Raw genomic sequence first — 19,810 nt, 5'->3', positions numbered from 1 at the left:
AATGTGTATTGAATGTGTAGGTTTCATGAAATAAAACTTCTCTTTGGTAATTATATTTTTCTCATGAAGGTTTTCGTGTATTTTATGCTGTTTGGAAACTGTCAATGCAGTATAGTATTGCAGCGCAGCCTCATACGACATTGCATTCTCTAATTGATCGTGAGATAACACGAGATTAGTAAGTCTTCTAGCGTTACGCCCGTGTACGGTCAGTGATCAGCTGTAGTGTTCTCAAACCCGACAAAGCATGGGTCGCGACCTCGCGATGCCTCCAACAGACTCGGACTTTTTTCACTAAATTAGAGCAAAATGCCTGTAATCTAATTCTAATTTAATTTGTGAAATCTTCATATGCCCTGATTCTAATCTAATGTTGCAATACTGTAATTTTAGTTCTAATATAATTTATTGTTTTCCTGAAAAGGCCCTTTGTCCGCGACATTTAGCACCGAGTTAACAAGAATATCCCTCTCGCGCAAAGGAAATCCAGTGTCAAGTCCCCATCGAATTACTTGCCGAAGTCGTAGTAGTTATTGTGACGAATAATAGCCATTCTGGCATAGTATAGTCTGTAATCTGCTCTGGGAACAACATTCTAGTTTCGATCACAAATAGAACAGCAGCGGTAGCGGTGTGAAACGCAGGCTTGTTTACTTTGATGTCGCCCTCAACTACATTAAGATAAGAGGATGATTATGCTACAAATCTAACCAAAGAATATATATTAGAGGATGAGAAAATGTGTAGCTCTAATTCTAATCTAATTTGGAAAAGCTGTGTAGCTCGAATTCTAATGTTATTTGAAAAAAACTGTGTAGCTCTAATTCTAATTCTAATTCTGATCTAATTCGGAAAAGCTGAAAATTTCCTAGTTGTCCAAGTCTGGCCCCCACAATTGGCTGCAGGGATCAAGTTTCATATAAAATTTCCTCGAGCTTATCTCCCCGTTATTTGCGCGAAGACTCACCACCCAAATTTCGTACATTGTGTTTACCTTCTTACACTACCATGATAATTTTCGGGACTGATTTATCGAACTTGAAACTTGTCCCTGGCGCTGCACAGGACAATTTGCCGTAAAAGCAGAACACTAAGTACATCCGTGCACGCGCGCAACCACCAAAAGGATCCCAATAAGGAGAAGCACGAAGCAGGCGTGCGATAAACTCGGAGTTGCATATATGCCCGATTTTGGTTTACTCGTGACACGGTATCAGACCTGCGTTAACGTCGTCAAAATCAGACAATCTGTGATCGTAGTTGATTCAAAGTGTTTTTATTATTATATCACAGTTTTCACAGATAAGATGACTACGATAAATTTAATATCACTGGTTAAGTCAGTGATTTAATAGATTATTCGGAATAGGTAAAATGATGCAGTGGGATGATCGTCATTTCAGAGGGGGAACAGAACTTGCTTACGACTCTCAATTAGTTTTATGCGACGTGAAATGGGTTAAATGACTATTTGTATGCCGAAGGTTGCCGACCACCGTAACAGATGAACATCTTTACGATCGCTGGAGGCTATATAATTGGTCGATGCAACTCACTCAATGCGGTGACAATGTGGTAGGAAAGTCGAATGCGATCTGACTCTCAAACTGGCAACAGTTATCAAGAATTATAGTGCAGCTGCTATTTAGCATATGCGAGGATGGGAGGAATGGTGGGTGGTGTTGCGGATAAAGCACAGTTCTTCTCAATGCCAAGTAGATACCGGACACATGCCATCCGTGTGACGCTGGCCGTAGTTTTCGTATGCCTTTCATGGCTCAGTACGGCAAATTTGCGACAGCACATGTACAATTACAGTAAAGACCAGGGGAGCAATATTGTAAATGCCAGATTAACGATGGATCAAGCAACGGCAAAGCTCCGAACGTTTACTGCCAACCCTATTACAAATCACGTAGGCTCGATGCCGGCGCTGCAAGGACAATGCGAAAACCTACTTGACAACATAACTAGCGGGAAATGGGTGGAAGATGCCAGATTGCGGTATTCATATCTTGACCAAGTGACTCAGATTCATAACCGATATCAAACAGGAAATGAAACGCAATCCCCCGTCCTTTGGCGAAACGATGAAAAGTGCGGCTCAAATAAGTAAGTCTATTCAATATACCCTATTGGCGAGTATATAACAACAAAAAGACGTCTGTGTAGGAATATAGCTGTTGTCAAGTACCTCAGCAAAACAAAAGGTTCCGTGAATTCTTTTTGCAAGACGTATATACTGCACTCTCAATGAATTATATCCTGGTTATAAATACCACGTGCCTACTGCCTATATACGTGGATACGCACGTACCTTCATACTTTCCTTCATGCAAGCATCATTTGGATTAAAGAGTTGTGCTTGATTTATAACTGTATAGTGTATTGTATATGCACGCCTGCATATCACGGTTGGTACACGGGTGTGAATTACACACTGTTTTCGCTCAGAGTGTGTACAGTACACAGGCTATTCCAGTTCAAACTGCGGTATACGCCTACCAATAGTGGCATACGAATCCATTTCAGTTGGTAGGCATTAAATGCATTTCTTTCTAATCGACTACAATTTTCACAACTCGGTAAAGTTTTTTTTTCTAGTGTAAGATATGTCTTTGTCGAATGCATAGATAAATACTTCGTTCATCATTCGACTAAGCTGCACTCCGCCTAGGCCAGCTTGTGGAGAAGAAACAATTGCAACCATCACATAAAATATTTCCTTGTTATTGTGCGTTATTGATAATATATCAGCAGGGAATTAGCTCGCTGGTCGCATTTGTTTCAAAATTTCCGTGCTGAATTATGTGCGAATGCGACCATGTCTATAATTATATTCCTATAAATAGGGTTGCATTTAAAACAAACGATGCTTTAAAACACTTTCTTTAAAACATGTTTTAAGCAGTGTTTTATAAAAAGGCCTTTTAAAAAACAATTTATTTTTAGGTTGTAAAATTATGCCATAATTGTGTAAATACTTTCCACAAACATGTTGTATGAGCCTAGGTACAATTGCTGCCAGATATAGCCTTCGTATATCGATATGGGATGTTCAGAACCCTCAGAAATAGTCGGTTCAACATTAATAGTACAGATATTCCGTCACAGGAGCTATATTTACTATATATTTTCAATTGTCAATGCCAATCCACTATTGAATATTTGTGACGTCATGGCTTCAAAAATAAAAATAAAAATTATGTTTTAAATTAGGACCTTGTTTTAAACATGTTTGTTTTAAATGCAACCCTACCTATAGCCTATATTTGGAGTACAGTTGAGTTTTTTCGTCAAGTTGCTGGTACACAACAAATTCATTGAACCTCAAGGTGATACGCGGTCAAAAAATGCCGAGAACTATTGGACTATATTCGTATAACCTTGTGTACCTCGGTGGTTCAAGAGTGCCAGCAACGCGGGCCGCTGAAAAATAAGGAGAGTCTTCTTGGCGTTCCGCAAAGGGCAAAACTCCAATCTTATCAAAGCGACTTATCTCGCTGCCATGGTCTATCGCTGTGCTCTTCAATTTTTTTCGTCGTGGTACACCCTTTTAACATTTTCTCAAAACTCGTACACCCCTGACCATATAATATACCGATAACGCAGAAAGTTGCATTTTGATTGCATATACAATACGTCCGGATTCCAGCGAGGAGTCGCCTTGGCCCATGGACGACAAATATTCATATGAAATTGAATACTGGAAACTTAACACCGCGGAGAGCCCATGTGGTGTTCTGTGCCTTCACTTATTTCTTGAGATATGACTTGCGTAAATTTTCTTATTGTAGAAGCAAAACATCCCAGCAGGCTTACAATATATAATTTATGTACCAAAATCGTGAATATAAATGTCAAGAAAAGATACCAGAATTATGTGTGTAGTCGCGCGGAGCGCGAAAATTTTGTCCCTTGAATGGATTTCATCGACAATGTTGGTAGTCTCACATATTATTGTCCAAAGTTTATTCATTCTCAGCTCACATGATCAGATTAACCCGTAAAGCTGATGGAGGGGGTCTTCGAAAATATTGGGCACAATATTAATGATGATGCATCTTCCGGTTTTAATTAATCACTTAGTTGCATGTTGTTATTTCTTGGCCTCCCACCAGGATCGTTTGTATTGTTATTATTAATATTTCGATTACACATCAATGACAGTGGCGATAATCGCATGTTTAGAATTTGTGCGCCACGACGGTGCATTTCTTAAAGTTTAGTGTCTTTACTTGGGTAATGAGGACGACTTTCGCTTGCACGCACACTCCCACTCTTCATTCTCTCTCGCTGACGTGCGTCCACTTTCATGACTGGGCTGCTGACTTTGGAGCTCGGCTCACTCTTCTTCTAGCTAGGCTTTTCAAGATCGACGCTATGACGGCGACGAGGAGCCTAGTTAAACCTCCGACACATAGAAATATGGCTGAGCCGAGACTCGATCCAGCAACATTGGTTGCATAATGACGGCCGCCAACACACGATAATTTAAATATGTGTAGACTGTAGAAGGTCGCAAAATTATGGGTTTGCGGCTGAAGGAGGCCGTACGTCCGCAGGTTGAGCACCCCTGGCCTAGCCGAAATAAGGATGCACATTTGAGCAAGGCTGCAACGTATAGTAAATGCTAAATACGAATCAGGGCTCAAGGTTACTGGACCACCATCTAACGCAGTGATTCGCAAACTCGACCCCCTGGCTGCGCAAGTGCGCATAGCGCAAGCATCTATTCTGCGCTATTCATAAGCTTGCCGCAGGAAGCACCAATTCAAAATGTCTGAGCTGTAGCGGTGGTTTCCTCGAGAATCATCAGACAGATATCGCCAGCTGAACAAATGCTTGCTCTACTCGAAAAGGGTGTCCGGTCAATACCGAGAATGGACATTACCAAAAATGGACACCACCGAGAATGAACATTACCGAGAATGCAATACATGCAATGCAGGCATGTTTTGCATATGAACAGGTCGAGTGTGTGCATAACGGCGTTTTCGGTATCGAAATTCGTTTTCGGTATCTTGGCATTGGCCATTCTCGGTAATGTCCATTCTCGGTAATGTCCGTTCTCGGTAATGTCCATTCTCGGTAATGTCCGTTCTCGGTAATGTTCATTGTCGGGAATAGCATTCTCGGTAAAGTTCATCTCGGCAATAGCATTCTCGGTAATAGTATGGAACCCTCGAAAAGGAAGTAATAAGTCCATTACCAAAGGTTAACCGATGAGAAACATTTGCTTATGACATCACATTGTACTATATTACACATCCAGTCGATCTGTTTTGAAGCGTAAACAGGCGTATTTATTGTGATAGCTATAGTCATCGTATCATCGGTCCATCATAATGTGGATCTGGTACACCCGTACACCCAATCCGAGTGGTATAAACACTTCAAAAATTATGGTACACCCTGGGGTGTACGAAACACCCGGTTGAAGAGCACTGCCATATTACTCATTAACATGTGCGTCAAACTGCACTGACGCATAAACCTGCCTTTGTGATAGCTAGCCATCGGCTCAGGGTTGTAATGACTCGAGTCAGACTCGAGTCACGATTTTTTTATGACTCGACTTGACTCGAGTCATTTTCTTGAAATGGGAAAATGACTCGACTCGACTCGAGTCAATATTTGGATTGACTCGACTTGTACTCGAGTCATTACGCATGACTCGACCCAAGTCATTGACTCGGCTTATTTTATATGACTTGAAGATGAAGAAATTTGCGAATCATAATGGCTAGATCAACGCATCCGACGAATTCTGCCGACATCGCTATTTGTCACCACTGCTTTCGTTGCACTTGTCTGATATCAGATATGCCGCCGTAAAAACAACAGAAAATGATACATAGTAGCAATGCATTGTACAAAATCGTCCAGTGATGAAGAGGTAATAGATCCTCCGCAATTAAAGTACTCACGACTTTTCAATTATACAAGCACACAATTGAATCAAAGTTCAATTAGAGCCAATGAAATGACTCAGACGGTGAAGAGACTGATAAGCTCATGTGTAGATTTGAAGGCGATGATTCTTTGCATTTTTGGGCGACTAGAAAGAATGAGTATTTAATGCTCTTCAGTGTGGTTCAAAAATGCTTGTCAATTCCTGCATCTAGTGCAGTGGCTCTCAACCGCCGGTCCGCGGACCGGTGCCGGTCCACCAGGTATTTTACAATTTTATACATTAATTTCAAGATACAATATGTTGAAGGCTTGTCCATTGATAGCTGACAAGCTGACAAGCTGACTCGCTAAATGCGCAATTTGCACGAAGTTCGTTTTGCATTCATTCATTTTGGGCAATATGACTATTGACTAGCCTAGGACGTATAGTAACTGCCGCACTACAAACCCCTAATTGATAGGGGCCGAGCTTGAAGGGGGACCAAAGTTATTTCGTGAATGAACATAAATTATAGATTATTTGTGTCACTAAATAAATTGAATATTGGGTGCCCGTCCGCCAAGAAATGCGCATGATTTGCAAGATCAGGCATTTTCGGCGTCAGCTATTGCCGCGCCACGACGCACCTACACATGATGAAGTTTGGGCTAACACAGGACTGCGAAAAGTGGGCTAAAAATTTGGCAGCGAGAAAACTTGGCCGAAAACGACTGCCATTTTGTAGTCCAAAAACCTCGATATACATGTCAAATTGTCCATAGGCACCTACATGGCTGGAGCCGAATTTCGCTGTCCTGGCAATCTCTACCCAACAGCAAAAACGCCACCCACAAAGAAAAGTTATTTTCCAGTGAAGAAATAGCAATTTGGAATCGTGTGCCTCTTTTAGCTTAGCACGCTTGGGCGATTTCAATATCTAGTCACTATATAGCAGACAGTAGGTCATGAAATAATGACATGCAACGAAGTAATTATTGCAACAGTCCAGCCCGAATAAGTTTAATTTGATTTCGTGCCATAAATTTTCCACGACGACATCTCACTCAGCTCTACCGAAGAATCTGATAATTCTGAGAGGATAAAAAAATCATAACAATATGTACGCAATTACCAATATTATTGACGGATTCGGTCATGAATTATAGAAAATTTCCGCGCTTCGGCTGCGTAAACTCTCTGCCTGCACTTAGTAGAATGGATGTGCTCACGTGGTGGTGAAAGCATCCATCTAGCTGTGGGGCCCACGACTAACGATTTTCGGGGGGTTGACTGACGACGTGCCTTCTCGGAACGGTTTTGTATATATGGCCATTGACCAGCAGGTATAGCTGTTGCCAGGTGTTTTCGTGCGGCGCATTGTATTCGTATAGTAGCATGAGTAGCCTACGCTTAATGGTATTGAGCAATGAACATTCAGCAAGGTATAGCTCGACAAGGCGCTTAATTCGTCTCGAAACCACTTCTTCTCTCGATACTGTCGAAGAAAACAATATTATTCGAGTTGGCGTGGTCGGTTAAATCCACGGCATACGGCGCGTAAGACTGTAAACGACTCGCGGCGGTAGCACGTTTATATGGGAAAGGCAATTTTACCTCGACTCAGCAGACTCACTACCGTAAAATCTCATGGATACCATCATGAACATAATCAATTACGATATTACGATCTACACTCTAAAAATGTCACTTTCTAGCACCATATACTTGCAAAAAACGGCTTCATACTCTGCATTTTGAATTGATTTCAATTTCTCAAAGTCCACCGGTCCACCAAATATTTTTTGAAATTTTACCGGTCCGCGAGGTGAAAAAGGTTGAGAACCACTGATCTAGTGCACTAGTGGAACGTGTATTGAGTAGATGTGGATTCATTTTACGGCCATGCCGCTTTAACATATTTAAGGATCTCCTTTCCACATTAGTATTTTTGAGGTGTAAATCATTGATTTGATCTGCTGTCTGTGAAAACACACAATGCCCCTCGTCCATTTGACGCTTTGTTAGGTATGTGCATTGTGCACGTGAGTAATAATGAATGGCTAATGTTGTGTGATGTTTGTACAATATGGCTGTTCTAAAATAACTTCTTTTTTATTTTACTGGGTGGTTACTTGATAAAATTGTTATGTTGCATAAAAGGAACACTGAATCAGGCTTAATTTGAAAAAAGTGGAATCAATGATGTGAGAGGAGAATATTTTGGATTTGAAAATAAATGGGAGTATTTTAGTGAGAAATTCTTCTATACAATATAATTACATAGTAGTAAGCCGACTATTTTTTCATATCCAAAACATTCTACTCTAATAACTTCACTTTTTCTAGTTGGAATTGAATCAAATTTGCTATGAATCATATTTTTACACAATGTAACAATATCATGAGATAGCCGGTAAAATTCTAAAAGCTCTATTTGTAATTAGTCTAAAATTTTCTTTCATAGCATTGCTTTCTACTGGTTGGAATTGAGCCAAATTTGATTTTTTAGGCAATCTAGCAATTTTAAGAAGTAGCCGGAAAATTTGAAAAAAATGTTTTTGAACAGCCCCATTGTACAATTATTTCTCCAATGCTGTAACTGCGATGTAGTCTGTAATGCAATTGGGAAAACCTTTAGTATAATCAAAAGGTATCTGTTCTGTTGTCACTGCACAATGCACATAGTTGCATGCACGCTTTTACAGCATGCTGACCTGTTGTAAATACCTCTACATAAACATGCATCTATTGATTCTCTTTCAACTAGTATCTTGACGGGAATTTGTGGTTCTCTATCAGATAGTATGTAGACGTGAATTCGTTGGTTCTCTATCAGCTATTCGTGAGCTATCGTCGATGTGCTCATAATAAAAACTGAATGCTTGTATTGGTGATGTATCAGACTGACAAGAGAGATATTTGATTTTAAGTTCTAAGATTAGTAAAGTTATCTTTAGCATCGGTAAATGAGGCCAGGACCTGTCCGTTATCTGCCTAAATAAACACGTGCCAAGACTCTGATAGGGACAAAATGAGCATGTTTCGCAAACAAGGAATTCGATATCACCCAAGCAGGATTGAAAACATGAGTTGAACATGACTTCAATACTGTGACTTGGACTCGACTCGAGTCATAACACCATGACTCGGACTTGACCCTTTAAACGGTGAATTGGACTCGGACTCGAGTCTGTGATGAATTGATAATGACTCGACTCGACTCGAGTCAAAACCACAAAAGTATGATTGACTCGTGACTCGGAACCATGTGACTTGGTTACAACCCTGCATCGGCTCATTGTAATTCGGATCTGGTACACCCCTGTACACCCCGTCCGAGCTGTACACCCTTTGATAATTTTGGTACACCCTAGGGCAGTGGTTCCCAACCTTTTCCCATCCGCGTACCATTTCTAGGTTTTATGCAATGCTCGCGTACCACCTACATAAGTTCCAGCATTTATGACGTCATAACCACGTATTTCACCTATGCGCTATGTAATAACAAGTTCTATTAAACTAGGCATTATCAGCCAGGGCTGATGAGTGCATGGCAGTTTTTTCACCACCAGTCACAAAAAGAACAGCATAATGAAATAACAAAGTCAACTCAATTTATTTAATGCGACGGCTGCACTTGTTTATTTTTAACTAGCTGGTCGATGCATGGCACAGCGCATCGAAAGTTATGTATGAGCGCAACAAGTCAGTTTCGTTTTTTCGACTTGATAGTCATCAGGGATGAAAATCCTTGTTCGCACACCCACGTAGAAATGGAAATTAGCTGCTGGGGAATAGCGTGAGAAGCTATAGCGTGGGGTACGAGGAGTCCATGATAAGTCAGAAGTTTATTGGAGAACAATTTTTTTGTATCGTCTTTGCTGTCTGGTCATCCTGGATATCTATGAGCAGTGGTGGCCCTACGAATCGGGGGCCCTGGACGAGACTTCCCGGGGGGCCCCCTATAAGTATGTAATCGTAACCCCAGACCCTCCCCCCCCCATATCGCATGTATTAATATTATCTATCTATCACCGCGTCAATGTTTGAGCCAGGTGCTGGATTCGGTCATATCTCTTATTGCATGTGTGCAAGGATAGACTACATCAAAACTAAGTAATTCTAACGCATGCAGAGACATGCTGATTATCGGGCTATATGGGACTTTTATAACAAATGAAGAGATTTGATGATGATTTATACATTTGTACGGAATCATATTCTTGATTGATAGACGGATTTCCGCATTTATTCGGTATCATCCTTGAAAAAAGCGCTTAAATCAAAGAGGGGGCCCTTCGACCAGGGAGGGGGGCGGTCGACCGCCCACTTCGCCCACCTCAAAAGCCACCACTGTCTATGAGCTCCTCTTGCTCCCCAGTCCCGACAGGCAGGTCGGCTGGATCAGCAGATGGATCGGTCATGTAGGCACAACATGTCACGGGGGTGATAGAAAAGGGTGTACCTTTATCACGGACGTACAATACCACGACGACGACGGCTTCAAAAAACTCAAAATCAACCCCACCTGAACTAATAACTCTCTTCTCTCTTCAGCCAAAAAAAAAAAGAAATCCACTCGCGTACCACCTGGATGACCTTCGCGTACCACTAGTGGTACGCGTACCACAGGTTGGGAACCACTGCCCTAGGGTGTACGAAAACCCCGGTTGAAGAGCACTGGTCTATCGAATGTCGATCGACAAGTAGTTTGTCGCTCAGGTTTGCACCAATCTGCGAAGTGAAGTGCTACGATTCTTACCAATATGCTAAAATAGCATCGTATAATTAATTAATTATAGGGTGGTGCAGCAGCATGTTTATGCCTAACCATCAAACGGCACGTCGATAGAGGGCAATAGCTGAAAATTAGTTCCATCGCCGGTAATCTTGCGCAGCACTTCCTAATCCATTATCGAATCGAAGTTTCTTATCACTGTCGGTGTATACAAGAATCAAAATTATCTAAATATCGCTACTCGGTACGAACTGGTTTTCCAATCCATAATTGTTGCAGATTCAACTCAAAATAATGTCAAATCTTCTCTGAGATCCATCTATAAATCTTAGCATTATCCACGCCGCAAGCTACGCCAACATGCAACGACAATATTATGTCCCAGTATTTACGTTGCGAAGAGGTGATAGAAACGCGTCTCTAGGTCAGGGATACCCATTCTGTTCCAGTTCCATCCCGTTTTACGAATTTCAACAGTTCAAATCGACAAAAGATTGCGATATAATGGAAAAGAGTAAAGAGTCGAAAGTATTTGCCATATAGTCTTTCAATGAAGCACTTACAACTAATACAAGTATAATTAAACGAAGAAAATGTTACTAAGGCACATTGCATGAATGTGCACTGTGCAGTAACAGATTATGATATAACATGGACAGGCAATGAAAATGGAGTGACATGTGTGCGCATGGTATAGGGGTATAGTATAGGGGTGTTCAACCTTTTTGCTATTCACGGCCGCATTTCGATTACATAAAAAACCGTACGGCCGCACTACACCTGATAGTCTTATCCATGTTATATTGGCTATAATGGGGACTTTGAACGGCGGCGCATAAATCGTGTGGCGTACTGTGCCTTCACTAGATGATTGCTTGTTAAAGAGGCATAATCGAGAGATTTCATGTTATGAAAAGATATTGGGAGCCGCTATCTAGTCGCACACAGTGCGAAAAAAAAATTTCACCTTCATGAATGAATTCAGCCGATATAGTTGCGCATATATTACTATCCGATATTCATATTTTCTCAGCTCACGTGATCACATTTACCATTTACATATTCAGGTTATAATCAAGCACTTGGTGATGTAGTTATTTCTTGGTCTCCTATCACGATTGTCGGTATATAGTCAAAATCAGTGATTCCCAACCGCGGCTCTTCGAGCTACATTCGGCTGCAAGGCAGGGTTGCATTTAAAACAAACGGTGTTTTAAAACACTTTGTTTAAAACATGTTTTCGATATGGGATGGTTGTAACCCCCAAAATAGTCGGTTCAACATTATTAATAGTACAGATATTTCGTCGAAGGAGCTACATTTACCCTGTATTTTCAATTGTCAATGGTCACAATTGAATATTCGTGACGCCATGACTTTAAAAAACATTGTTTTAAACGTATTTGCTTTAAATTGATTTTTGTTTTAAATGCAACCCCACTGCAAGATATAGCCTTCTTACGGCTCTGATTCACCTCTAAATAGGACACAAAATAAAATAGACAATTGTTGTTTCTTTCTATGAATAGTTATAGTCAATTTCTGAAAATAAATGCTAAAATAATGAAAACGGGGAAAGAGAATTCTTGCTGACTATAGCGTCAAACGCACGATGAATACTCGTGAGACAATGATATATCTTGAGTACTGCTGGTCATAGACCTAAATAGATCGCCTATGCGAAGAGTAAATTTCAACACCATTTTACTGACATCAGTGTAATGGCTTATAGTATAACTTAAAATATTACTAATATCACTCAGCGTATGTTTCCCTTAAACTTATTGTGCAATAAGTGCTGGTACGAAGAGCTTTCATATATCGATAATGATATATATATATGCTGTAGTAATGATATGCATTTTCGGTATACTTCAATGCATAGCACTCACCAATCTGCGTCTATCAATGCTAAAATAACCGATATAGAATCTATAAAAGTCTATGCATGCTTTTGAATTAGCTGGATGGTGAGATCCAGAGGTAGGCTAGCTACTTTCAAATTTTCGGTATAAGTAGCCAACTTGAGTGTTTTCATGCGGCTCCACGTACTCTGAAGTTAAAAATGCGGCTTCGACATTCATCTGATTTGGTAATGCTGTCCTCCTTTACCGAATCCAAAATATGGTGACCCCACCTAACTACTATATCAAAAACTAAAAAATACATTACCCCGAATCGCGCGAAGCGCTCTCGAAAATCTGGGATCAAATTTGTTAATTAAGATTACGTGTCCTTTAACAAACGCTAATTCAATTATGTGTATAGACGGCCGCATAATTATTGTTCAACGGCCGCATAATTATTGTTCAACGGCCACATGTTGGCCAACAGGTATAGGGAAATTGAATATGATAATTGGCAGGTGGTATAGTTAGAAATCACAAACTCTGAATTTACAAATTACATCAGCTATACACTCTTCTACTGACTTTTTAATAATTTCGATTAGCAATCAAATATGATTAACTTCAGTTCTCAGGATAACCACAGCTATCGATGGGGGCGAACTGCCGCTTGGTGCGACCCGAACTCGACAAACCCTTGTTGCAGTGACGACGTCGATGGTGTCTGTGGTGACGAATGCGATTGCAAAGGGTGAAGAAATGTTCCTTCTCGCTTCTCTTCACCCTAATTGATTATTATAGTTCCAATTACATTCAGATGCGTAGATCTTCGGACGATGTTACACGCAGAAGCATCTATCTGGACAACGCTTGATCCACGATGTCAGCTCAAGCGCTACGGTAGAGCGGGAGCATGCAGCGTAGCGAAAAAATTCAACGAGGTCTATTTCGCTGGGGATTCCTTCGTCAGAAAAATGTCTCGGGCGTTTCTGTTGACCCTCACCTCCCGACCGTACATCAAGCTCCGACAAGCGGTGGGTTTCCGCTGCGGAACGATCGAGCAATTTTACTTCATCCGATGCCGCTTGACCAATGGAAGTCTGGCGGAGCAGATAGTCGACAATCCGCGTTTATGTGGTACCGAAAACCTGAAGGTATTCCATTTGTTTGGCAGCATCACCAGCGGGGGCAAGATTCCCTGGGAAACACCGGATGCGAAGAAATACATGAAGGAATATCTCACCAGATTTCATACCATTGTAAGGACGCTAGCAGGCAAAAGAGGGTCCGTCATCGTGCTGAGTTTCGGCGTATTTTTTAATTGCAATGCGACCGATGTAATATCGCGTATAAAACCCGCGATTAACTTTCTGAAAGATACGTACAACGTCACGACCCTCAAACATCAGAACGGCAACATCGTTTGGCCTCACATAATATACACCACTCCCGATATGCCAGGACTTTTAAAGCATGCAGAGTTCTTTCAGCGTCTAAGCAGAGAAGCATTCCGTTCGTTCGCCGACGAAATGAAAAGGTATCTTGACGAAAACGGAATTCCCATGCTGGACTTCCGACAGCTTACCACGGGAGTTCATAGTTATGACGGAACGCATTACGGATATGGCGTCAACATGATGAAAGTCCAAATATTGCTCAACTACCTTGACACGGTTCATACACAGTGATCATATAGTGAACATGGGTAATGGTTCTAACTTCGATGGTGTGTTATTCCACCGGGAGAAACTGATGCTGATGATGAGAGTACCCGCAACTCCTCAGTCACTAGATGCGTTCCTCTGGAACAGTTGTTCCCAATCTGTGGATAATTCACTGGTGGGGAATTCGAGGCCTTCTGGTGGGGACGTATACTTGCACAATAATCACATACAGTATATAGGCTACAGTGCGGATGCACGGAAGCGAGACACTGCATTTACGATTTCCAGTTCACTGCTCTTGGCTGTATGTGTCGCTAATTTCATCGCGTATTGTTCACGAAAACTCCTTTTGAACCATATTAGAAAACCAATATGTGGGTCAATTTGCGGGATACCAGCACACATGAAGGTATATGTTGCAATAAAAGGCGATTGTCGATGTATACTGTCAGAGGTCCGGGGATAATGGGTGCACTCAATTAAGCAAATCATTCGATATATCACTCTTATGACGATTGCCTTCCTAACGGGTGTCAGCCAAAAATATTCGGGTTCAATTCAATATGAATATACTATTCAATTGTAACCTATATTGAAATTGTGTACCTCAAAGAAACTCTTCAAATAAAGTTTGTTGGAGGTTTAACGTAGTGACTAAAGTTAAAAGAAAATACGATTATAGTTATCTAGACCTCGGATTCACGTTTCGTGTTATGACTATGAGCCCGATATATATATCAGAATTTTGTGCTGATAAACGGGTGTTATTGTCGACTCAAAATGTGAAATGTTTCCAGTAGAACTTCAAAATAGGGATTCTATATACTTCTACAAATACATCTCACAAGAGCTTCGTTTATAATATAAATGGAGTAAAGTGAAAAACCAGCATTTCCATTCCAAAAGACGTGGGGAAACGCAACTATTACACATTTCCAACACTGCAAAGGGCAGAGAAGCATGATATGAACATGACATTGTTTTGCCTTTAAAAAATGCGTATAATATATAACCATAGCGGTTTCCACTCTGAAACAAGTTATGAAGTATGTACTGCACTTGAGAGAGTCATCTGCAAGAAATTTACATGCAAAGGCACGCACCCAGAATGCAATAGAAGTGGTGGGTTTTCGGTTACTGGCTGGAATAAAGATTATAATCATAAAAGTCAATGCCATCAATAGATTTGAACAAATGACTGTACGTCTATTTATTTAACTATATAGCAACAATGAACGGCTGCGTAGGAATATAATCAGGGTTGCCATACCGTCCTTATTTCTAAGATTTGTCCTTATTTTGAAGGGTCACGTCTTAGAAAACTCAACTGTCCTTATTTCTAAGATTTGTCCTTATTTTGAAGGGTCACGTCTTAGAAAACTCAACTGTCCTTATTTCTAAGATTTGTCCTTATTTTGAAGGGTCACGTCTTAGAAAACTCAACTGCTGTCCTTATTTATAAGAAATGTCCTTATTTTCGACTTGCGTCCTTATTTTGTCTTATTTTAAACCACTACAGAACTTCGATCGTTTTCCTCAGGTATCTGTGTTGCATATTATTCTAAAATTATGCTTTTGCGTCGAGATTTTAAGACATCATATAAATGAAAGGAACTCTCGTGTCGTACACACCACAAGATTTGACTTCTAAGTGGGTGAGATAGGGTAGTGAGTGTTGGTATAGCAGTTTCGTCTGTACCAAGCTACCGCAGCGGACGTCATTTTAGCAGTAAACAGCAGTACCAGGTTCCTGCTCTTTCATCTACAGCAGAATAAGCTCAAGCTGTGGGGAAGGCAGCATTTATTGCGTAGTGCAAAAGGCGCAGTGCAGTCGACACATTGGTTAAACAGCAGTAAAGCTATGAATCATTGAGACATTTATCTAAATTATATTGCACTTGCGCATATAGTTTTAGCTACTAATAACGCTAAATCTGATTAGTTGAAATGAGCAGGCGTAAAAACGTTTTTCGTGACGATTACGAGAGAGAAATCAAAGGTAGGCCTATCTAACGAAGCTTGAAGGCGAGTGTTTCGCACATTGCAATATTTGCAATTGTGACATTAACCTGGATGCCATTGGAAAGACCGCTATTTCAACTCACATTGGTACCCCAAAACACAAGAAGCGTGTCACAATAATTAATTTGAGCCAGTCGATGAATAATTTTTCCACAAGTCGATCAACACCAACGACCATAGACTACAACGCAGCTGCTGCAGAGCGTATCTGCGCATTCCATACTGTCAAACACCAACAATCTTTCCTCGCCAACGATTGCACATCGCAATTGTTCAAAGCAATATTCCCCGATTCCAACATCGCAAATAAGTTTTCTTCTGCCAGGACCAAGACTACAAGCATTGTTACTGGAATTCATGCTCCACACGCCTAAAAAATGATTTTGTCTAAACTTAGTGTAGAGCCTTTTTCCATCTTGGTTGACGCCTCTAATCACAACGAGATGAAAAAGTTTGGTTTATCACCCTATGGAGGGGGCAAGACCAACGTTTTATTTTGAGGGGGGCTGACGAAGTGGTGTTTCGGCCCTGAGTAAAGGTACATCAAGACCTGAACTGTCGCGAGATCCATGAAGCACTTTCTGATAACAAGGAGTTGCTGGAGCACATTGTTTCTGGCGAAAAGTATGGAAGGTGATATGCCACGGCTCGTATAAATACGAAGAATATACAAAAACGCTTTTTCATGCCAATCTAATTATTTTCGACTGTCCTTATTTCTGGGTCGATGTCGATGGCAACCCTGAATATAATGCTTTTGTTACCTGCCACACCCCTACCCCCAATTGGGGGGGACCGAGCTCGAAGGGGGCCCGAAATTATTTCGTGAATTAACATAAATTATAGAGTTTTTTAAGTCCATGCAACTTTTTCAAACATTTTCGCACTGTGCGCGATTTTATTTTGCCATATACCTTGATTATTGAGTACCCCTCCAACATGAAAAATACAAATGATTTATATAAATGGGTATTTCGGCGTCGGCCACTACCGTGCCACGACGCACCAAGACATATGACGTTTTAGGCCATGTAACATGTGACTACGAGAAGTGTGCCAGAGCGATCGGTAGCAAGAAAGCTTGACCGAAAAGGTCTGCCCTTATCCTGACCGAAAACTTCGATATATCCACACATATGTTTATTTGTTTAATTGGCCATAGACGCTTAAATGGCTGGCGTCGAATGTTCCTATGTAGGCTACTGGTAATCTGAACCCTACAAGATTACAAGAATTTGAAATCGTGTGCGTCTTTTAGTTTAGTACGCTTGGGTAATTTCGATATATTTTGTCATAACAGACATGAGATCATGAAATAACACCATGTAACGAAGTCATTATACCAACGGGTCCGCCCGAATGTTCAATTATTATTTATGGTCACTACATTTTCCAGGACCACACCTCACTCAGCTCTACCGGTAAATCCGATTACATGAGAGGATGAAAAAAGGATAGCAATATATATGCAATTCTCTATTATATTGACCGATTCAATAATGAATTATAGAAAACTATCGCGCTTCGTGCGATTAGGCTAAATAGGCCGACTCCCTACCAATCAGTACAACAAACATCGATGACAAGTAGCGGTAAAAAGGCACAGAGAAGCCCCCTAAAAGTTAGCTTTATCACACCATTGGGGGCCCAAGACCAACGTTTTGGGGGGGGCTGACGAAGTGTTGTTTCGACCCTCCTTGCATGCTTTACAAATGCCCTTTGATCCAGTGTTGGGATCAAGTCACTACCTTCGAGTCACGAGTCATCTCGAGCCATTGCTCATTTTGACTCGAGTCAAGTCAAGTCAATCGATTTTCGAAGGTGACTCGAGTCAAGTCAAGTCACTCGTTTTTTGGAGGTGACTCGAGTCAAGTCGAGTCAAGTCAAGTCAAGTCACGAGTCAAGTCACAATTCAAGTCAAATTGAATTTTCGAATTATGGGTGATGATGCAAAGTCATTACATTCTGCTAGATGTGTGAACGTCAGATTGATTGGTCATATATCTTGAATCAAATCACGAGTATAAGTTAAATATGCATGCAAAAGGCGTTGTATCGCTCACGCACACGCAGAGCTGCTAATAAAATACGCGATCCAAAATAAAGGATCGAATACGAATCGCCGAGAAGTTGAAACATATTGATATGGTACAATGCACTACCCATTTACACATTCGTGATAATATAAACGCATGAACTATATTCGTTCGATTCAAGTCATACAAGAGGGTTGGTTGAGGTGGCATTGTGTGATGTAAGCACTGATCCATCTAAGAAAGAAAGATACGTTGCTATTAGATTATTATTCTACTGCTAGCATATAAATATAAGGAGTGTGAGCTGTGATCATTTCGTTTTCGGTCAATTTATTTGTGATGTAATAATGGAGGATCATACATAGGTACACTCAGTGAATGACTGGCTGCTTTCACAAGTGACACCGTCGTACCGCGAACAATCCGAACGTAAACAAGAAACAGAGATTTAATCGACACCCTTTACTTGATTTACTTGATACCGCTATCAAAGAGAACGCTTACGACACCATGCAGAGTCGAAGAATGTAAATTTCGACATGCGAACCCTACTGACTGATCCACAAGTACTGCGATATGTTGTTGAATATGTTAGATCGACTCGAGGAATATTGTAAAACCTTTTTATGTGCACATGTGTACCTATCTCAGTTATATAATATGAACTTTCTGTAGCGTTTAACTTGTTTCTGTCCGTGGCGCAAAAAGCCTTCAGTTGTGATAAGCGCCACTCATGCCAATGTTTTTACCTATAATAATAATAATACTTGATGACTTGAAATTGACTCGTAAATTTTGCTCCAAGTCACGAGTCAATCCACATTTCGGAAGCGCCGAGTCAAGTCAAGTCAAGTCATTCTTGCAAAATGACTCGAGTCAAGTCAAGTCGTACAAAATAATTGACTCGAGTCAAGTCATGACTCGAGTCATCCCAACATTGCTTTGATCTGAAAACTCTAGCCACGCTTGGAAATTCTCAAAGACAGATTCAAAGTCACCATAAATCATATATACAAAGAGCTCCATTTAACATTTAATCATGAAATGTTATCCCGACGGTAAAACAACTCATCTAAATTGAACACATTGCGATGACAACACGTCGTACAATTCAGTGCTCTTCAAACTGCGCGCACGGCGCACTCCAGAATGCATGGTAATCTTCAAAGTGTGTACCGCCGAGATGGTCGGATTCCCGAATTTCGGCTTCCGTGTCTATCCTGCTCCGGCGGTAAATTGAAAATTCATATAGTCCGAAAAAATCCGGCTTGTGAAATTCCCATTCCCCGCCAGAATCAGGCCAAAATCATGCTAATTTTTCCTATGTCAACGGAAAAAACATCCTACAATCCAAACGCCAACGCAAATTTAAAATCCGTACCCAGTCCGGATACGTTGGAAATCAATGAAATCCTGCTCCGGCTCCGGCTCCGGCTCCTGAACCTCACTGTGACCATCTCTGTGCACCAGTACAAAAAGATGCACGGGCGTGCATGAGAGACGTTGAATTTGAAATCAGTGGTTGATATCCTGCATTCGGGTGGAACCCGTGATTTTGTCGACCTAATATCAGTAATCAGCCTCTGTAACAGACCGATATTTAGCAG

At 40.9% G+C, this 19,810-nt stretch overlaps 1 protein-coding gene across 1 annotated transcript; it reads left to right on the top strand.

The window, feature by feature from the left end:
• The first annotated feature begins 1,558 nt into the window (after positions 1-1,558).
• LOC145445363 (uncharacterized) lies at positions 1,559-15,774 on the top strand. Its single transcript, XM_080323557.1, has 3 exons — positions 1,559-2,112; positions 13,110-13,232; positions 13,299-15,774. Exons 1-3 carry the CDS (start codon positions 1,661-1,663, stop codon positions 14,167-14,169), a joined length of 1,446 nt encoding a protein of 481 aa, XP_080179683.1. The 5' UTR covers positions 1,559-1,660; the 3' UTR covers positions 14,170-15,774.
• Positions 15,775-19,810: the final 4,036 nt, after the last annotated feature.

Source organism: Botryllus schlosseri, chromosome 8 (genome assembly GCF_051294905.1).
Source record: "Botryllus schlosseri isolate E-star chromosome 8, Bs_hap1, whole genome shotgun sequence".
Classification (NCBI taxonomy): domain Eukaryota; kingdom Metazoa; phylum Chordata; class Ascidiacea; order Stolidobranchia; family Styelidae; genus Botryllus; species Botryllus schlosseri.
Note: the sequence above shows the minus strand (reverse complement) of the source record. Positions and strands in the feature narration are given on the sequence as shown.

Coding starts and splice junctions, on each gene's coding strand:
- LOC145445363 (XM_080323557.1), top strand. CDS start 1,661: ATGGGAGGAATGGTGGGTGGTGTTGCGGATAAAGCACAGTTCTTCTCA. Junction 2,113..13,109: donor GAAAAGTGCGGCTCAAATAA/GTAAGTCTATTC, acceptor GATTAACTTCAG/TTCTCAGGATAACCACAGCT. Junction 13,233..13,298: donor GACGAATGCGATTGCAAAGG/GTGAAGAAATGT, acceptor AATTACATTCAG/ATGCGTAGATCTTCGGACGA.